At 36.2% G+C, this 5,691-nt stretch overlaps 1 protein-coding gene across 2 annotated transcripts in view; it reads left to right on the forward strand.

Annotated features, from left to right (window-relative positions):
- The window catches only part of LOC107684405 (receptor expression-enhancing protein 6-like), a 5,570-nt gene extending 980 nt beyond the window's left edge, over positions 1-4,590 (forward strand). Inside the window, exons 2-6 of one of the 2 annotated variants that reach the window (XM_016480665.1) lie at positions 589-625; positions 1,813-1,906; positions 2,067-2,205; positions 4,131-4,299; positions 4,468-4,590. In XM_016480665.1, the coding sequence (XP_016336151.1) occupies positions 589-625; positions 1,813-1,906; positions 2,067-2,205; positions 4,131-4,299; positions 4,468-4,502 (474 nt within the window). In that variant the 3' untranslated portion in view covers positions 4,503-4,590. Of the gene's footprint in view, positions 1-203; positions 626-1,812; positions 1,907-2,066; positions 2,206-4,130; positions 4,300-4,467 lie in introns of those variants that run through there. The other variant, XM_016480664.1, reaches the window with a different exon arrangement.
- Positions 4,591-5,691: the final 1,101 nt, after the last annotated feature.

A 5,691-nucleotide genomic window follows, 5' to 3' on the forward strand; every position in this document is an offset into this window, starting at 1 on the left:
CAAGATCCAGGGGGCGTGGTTGGATCCAGATCCAACTCCTCCCACCTTACATATACCTAAACCTACTCGTCTCCACCCCAAAACCTACCAATCTCCACCCCCTAGATGTGGATCCAACCCCGGCCCTGGATCTTTGTTCTGCAGTGAGGGGCTACTGTTTTTTTTCTGAAAAAAGAAAGTCATAGCTTACTTTAATTACAAGCTCTCCAACACGCCTCCTTCCTTCAAAGCTATCGTGCTGTCAGTCAGCACAACTTCCTACGCAGCATTTCCACAGAATCGTAATCACCTGTGAGGGAGGCGGAATAATATATTTGTATTAGTTTTTATTGGTCGCCGTAGACTTTGCGCGCAGCCGCCGTAGCGCCCGCCTGTAATGAGCCAGTCCTGTGCTGCTGCGAGGGGATAAACTTTCTGCAACTGTTAGTTTGCTTGGCTTGTAAAACTAGTTTACAATTCTGGCAGTGGTCACTACATTCTGCTATACTATAAACGAGGAAGGACAAAATGTTAAATACTGTTACAGAACGCTACGAAGCGTTTTTTAAGCAGAAGAATGTAGTAACGGATTTTCTAGCGGTTTTAGAGGAAAACACTGGAGTTCAGAAACAGTACATTGCAACAGGTACGTGACTGGTTTTAATCTTTGGTTTGGAAGCAGCTTTAATTATTTAGTCAGGAATACATTAACCTATGTATTTAAGCTGTAGCCTATTGGCTATCAGCTGTCAGGCTTTGTTGGGCTTGTGCGAGTTTAAATGTTTTTCTTTGTAAACATTACCATTGAATAGGCTATTGATTTTCTTGAGAAAAGTATGAGTTTATTCTTTTAATACGTGACTTAAGTTAGTGTCACCCACATGTAAAGACTTGGTAAATGTTGCAAATGAGTGCAAAGGGCTCTGGGAGTCATACTGATAAGACCAGGAAAGTCCGAGTCATTTCTCAGAATCGGTTCTTTTAAATTGCGGGTTCTGAACAAAACAACGATTCAGCGGATCTTTTGTATTCCCCGACATGACTTGGTATAGGCTATTGTGTTCTCTAAGTTCAATTGTAGATACATATTCTTGCTTCTTAACGTTTTAGATTAAGATTTTATTAACAAACACTTCATAGTTTGAGTCGATGAATTGTTGAAGCTAATTCAGTTTGTTTCGTTGAGTAGACCGGTTTTGAGAATCGGTTCACTCGATTCATCAAAGAGCTTCGAATTAAAAAGGAGTCATTTATGTATCAAACATTACGCTGCTTTGCGTGTCTGTGTGACAAGAACAGATGCCGCACGATCAGTTTTTACCCCCGAGGGCTATCTGCCTTTTCCTTGTTGCATGTTGCATTTACATCTGTTTATCTGTTATTGCTCTTTGTTTTAAGACCAAAAAACCACATGCTGGATTGAGAAGCATCAAGCAAATGATCTATCAAGTACCATTATCAGATGCGTTATTGGGTCCAATTGTTCAACTGCATTGACTGGTTACCTAAAATATCTATATTGTATGGTGTGGCTGTTCCTTGCAAGATCTCTCAGGGTCTAATTTCTTCTACTAATAGCCGCTCCCAAGGGTTATTTTTAACCATGTAGTAGCCTATGTCCTCAAGTGCCTGTGCAGAATTGCAGTGGCTAGTCTACATAATTAAGACATCTTTCCATATGTTCACATATAAACAAATAGGCAGCCTTTGTTTGTGCTTCTTGCATCCTGTTGGGTGTCAAAACTGACACCAAACACAACGTCATCAGTGCTACTAAATGCCCTTCTTAATTTGAATAATGGCAGTGATCATGTGTCTCTCTTTGTTCTGCAGGTGCAGTATCTATTGTGGCACTCTATCTGTTATTTGGATATGGTGCCTCCCTTCTCTGCAACTTGATTGGTTTTGCATACCCAGCGTATGCCTCGTAAGTATGCATGACATGTCAAATTTCACAAATGTCTAGTATGCGTATTGGTGCAGATGCTAGACCTGGAGAAACGCACATATGTGTTTGCACAGCACAATAATGAGAGCAACCCACACTGACCGGCCTGTTTTCACATGTCATTTTGTTCCTCATGCAGCATCAAAGCCATTGAGAGTAACAATAAAGAAGATGATACCAAATGGCTAATCTACTGGGTGGTTTATGGACTCTTCAGTGTGGCTGAATTTTTCTCTGATATCTTCCTCTTTTGGTTTCCCTTTTACTATGCTGGGAAGGTAAGGTGTTTTAGTATCAAAATATATTTATTTTATTCTTTGAGTGTATTTGCATGTATTTTGGAGATCTGTTTTAAAAGCCATCCACCTTGCTGTATGTTAGCTTGCTGTAGTTAGGACTGTAAATGTATTGGTATGTAGGTCACGCTGAGAGGTTTTGCATAGTGTATATTTAGTATGCCTGACTAACTGCCAACTCGACCAACAGCCTCATTTCAATTTTGATCCTTGTTGTAAATTTGACTGAGTGCTTTATAGCCAATTTATACAAATGAACTAGCAGCTGACTAAGTTGAGCTGAGATCTTAAATATGCATGCATTTTTTTTTGTTCAATTTCAGTGTCCTAATTAAAAATCATTCTTAATTAGATGTTCACTATGGCATGATAAGTCCATTAAATTTGGAGAGTTTGATGTGGATGTGCTTAGAATAGATGTTAAAGCATGTATTGATTAGTTTGACATGAAGTAGGTGAATTGTATGTCAAGGCCAAGCGATTGTTTGAGCCCAAAAACAGTGAATAGTTTACAGGGGCCGGATTCACAAAAAATCTTCTTAAGAAATAGATTAAGACATTTCTTAGGGAAATTTCATGACGCTTGCAAGAATGTTCCTAAGTGTACTTCATGAGTATTTCTTAAGTTCTCATTTTCCTAAGAACATCTTAGGAATTTTCTTAAGAAAAAAATCACAGGCTTTGGCGTTTAATGATTGGTTCTTGGTGAAGAAGTTGCATGTTGTATCTGTGTGTGTGTTTCTGTGGGCTGCTACAATGAATGTGTCCTGTGTATGGCCACTCTAATATGATGAATGTTGCTGAAAATTGTTGTATTTATATGCTAAGATTAAGGTTACTATTTTGTAGAGTTGTTTGTTACTGAATTCTGAAATCAGTAAAAACTTGTCATGCATAATCATGATTGATATTGCTGTTCACATTCTCAATCATCAGTGTCACTTCAGAGAACTGGTGCAAATCACTAGTGATAGTAACAAGCATTGTAGTGTTATGTTGTAATGCTTAATTATAGCAATTAATAAGAAATAACCCAGTAAATTCCTAAAATATCATATCTTTATTTTATGACAAGTTTTAAGTTATCCAATTTTTTTTTAGAATTAATTTACAATGATTTTTTAACAAGATTCATTTCAAGAATTTGAATGTTCCTTAATTTTTGTCTTAAGAACAAGAAAAAAGATGAGAGAATTTTTTTTTGTGGTATTTTTGGGAATACAGTTTTTTTTAACGTAAGCAAGAAAGTAGGAAGGAAATAGCAGTTAAGAAGAATTTCATTCTTAATGTTTCATGAATTTGACCTCAGATGTGTTGACGTAAGCCTAAAATGTGGTTTACATCTCAAATAGACTCCTTTTTTTTTTTTTTAAATGTAATTATTTTAAAAGCTTAATTTGAATACTGTATTTAACTCAGTGTTTTAATATTACCACATTTTAGAGCATTTTAACTGTTCATATTATACACTACCTTTCAAAAGGTTGAATTAAATGTTTTTAAAAGTGTCTTATGCTGACCAAGAATTTAATTTAACTTATTTTTTTAATTAATTACACTTAAAATACATTAAAATATAGTAGTTACTAAATAATAATAATATGTGAAATGGTGAAATATTACATTTTAATATAATTTTCTATTTTAAAAAGTTATTACTCCTGATCAGGTATTCTAATATAATTTCTTATTATAAATGTTGAAATTAGTTTTGCTGCTTAATAGTTTTTTTTTTTTTTGGAAACTGTGATACATGTTTTATTTTATTTTTTTTGAAGTTTGTTTATTGAATCGAAATCTGAATAGAAAATAGAACAGCTTGGAAAAGATCCGCGTTTATTTGAAATAGAAATCATATTTTTGAACACAATGGCAGCAAATGTGTAGCTGACATACATGTATTTCAGTGCCTATTTCTGCTGTGGTGCATGGCTCCGGTCTCCTGGAATGGCTCTCAGGTCATATACACACGTGTAGTGAGACCTTTCTTCCTCAAACATGAAGCAGCATTCGACAACGTTGTCAGCGACTTGAGTGGAAAGGCCAAGAGTGCAGCAGAGAGTGTGGCAAAGGAAGGTAAACCATAACGTCCTGTCATCAGAAATCCATCATCAGTTCACTTTCAGTCTGTTATTAAATTAATTAGTGGATGTCTTATGTAATACTTGACTTATTCATTTAGTTTTGCATCGATGTCTTCATGATCCAACTCAAGGTCTGTTTTCCTCTGCCTTTTCCCAACAGGCTTCACATTGTTGAACAGTGATAAGAATAAATGATTCGAAGGTGGTGATATGAAGAATAATTTTACCAGGAGCCTTGTGTTTACATTTGCCTTTTTATTTTTGACTACCATATTGTTTGTCACTAACCCCACCGAAATGATTCATCTTAACTGCATCTGAGCCAGGCAGCACAATCAGCCCAAACATGGCCCTTAAATGTTCTTGAATTTCTCAAATGGTCCACAAATGCTCTTGGGATACTATTTAATTTAATTTCACATTTCTGTTTTGTGTTCATCCTATTTTTTTATCACTGACTAATGAAAGAAATGTTGAAGTCACTGTCTTTTAATAAATAAAACTGGAAAGATCTATGCCTAAATATTAAACATATTGTCCAAATTTGTATTAATAGTTTGTTTTTGTTAAAATACTTGGAACTTTAAGTGGTTTCTGGTGTGTCTCAGGAAAAGTTATTTAATTTGGTCTTTTTAGTGTATTTGTTTTGACCTTGAACAACATATGTTTTGATATACGATGGTAAATTTGCTGGCTCTGGATGATATATGCATTAGTGTGTTTGTCCATGTCATATCTCCCTTTGTGTAATGTGCTTTTAGGCTTGAACAGATCACTTATGCTGACATTTATGACCTTGAACTTCAGACTTTTGAAAGATCAGTTTTGTGTAGGAGTCTTAGGTGGCCCATTTATGGCTTCAGTGATCTAAGTAGTTGAGTGTATGAACTGCTTGGGTCTGAGGGCTCACCTTGTCTGTGTACCATTTGTTTTAGATGTTGGAGCTAGGAATGGCGTCACACCCGATTTGCCAGTGCTCCAGTACACAAGTCGGAAAACCAAAATGGACGCGTCTGTTGTTAGCAGTACCAGTCATTAAAACACATAAAAGTACATATTGTTAATTTGAGACACTGACATACAGAAGTGCAAATAACCAGTTTGACTTACTGTTGATGCGCTGAGTAGCCATTTTGGATTCTGTAGTCAAGGTTGTTGTCGTTCCTCTGAGTTTCTGAGTTGGAGCTCTGACTCAAGGGGGCATTCAAAATTTCTACTGGAATTTGAGTAGAAGGGTTACGACTCAAAGGAGATGTCATGAGAGATTAAGACTGGTAAATATAGGGGCTGATTTTGTAGACTGCTGTTTTGGGTCATTGTTGTGTGGGTTTAGGTTAGAAAATGAAACCCAAAAATGGACTCCATGAACACAAGTGGGGCAGCT

This window comes from Sinocyclocheilus anshuiensis, unplaced genomic scaffold (assembly GCF_001515605.1).
Source record: "Sinocyclocheilus anshuiensis isolate Anshui unplaced genomic scaffold, SAMN03320099.WGS_v1.1 scaffold301, whole genome shotgun sequence".
Classification (NCBI taxonomy): domain Eukaryota; kingdom Metazoa; phylum Chordata; class Actinopteri; order Cypriniformes; family Cyprinidae; genus Sinocyclocheilus; species Sinocyclocheilus anshuiensis.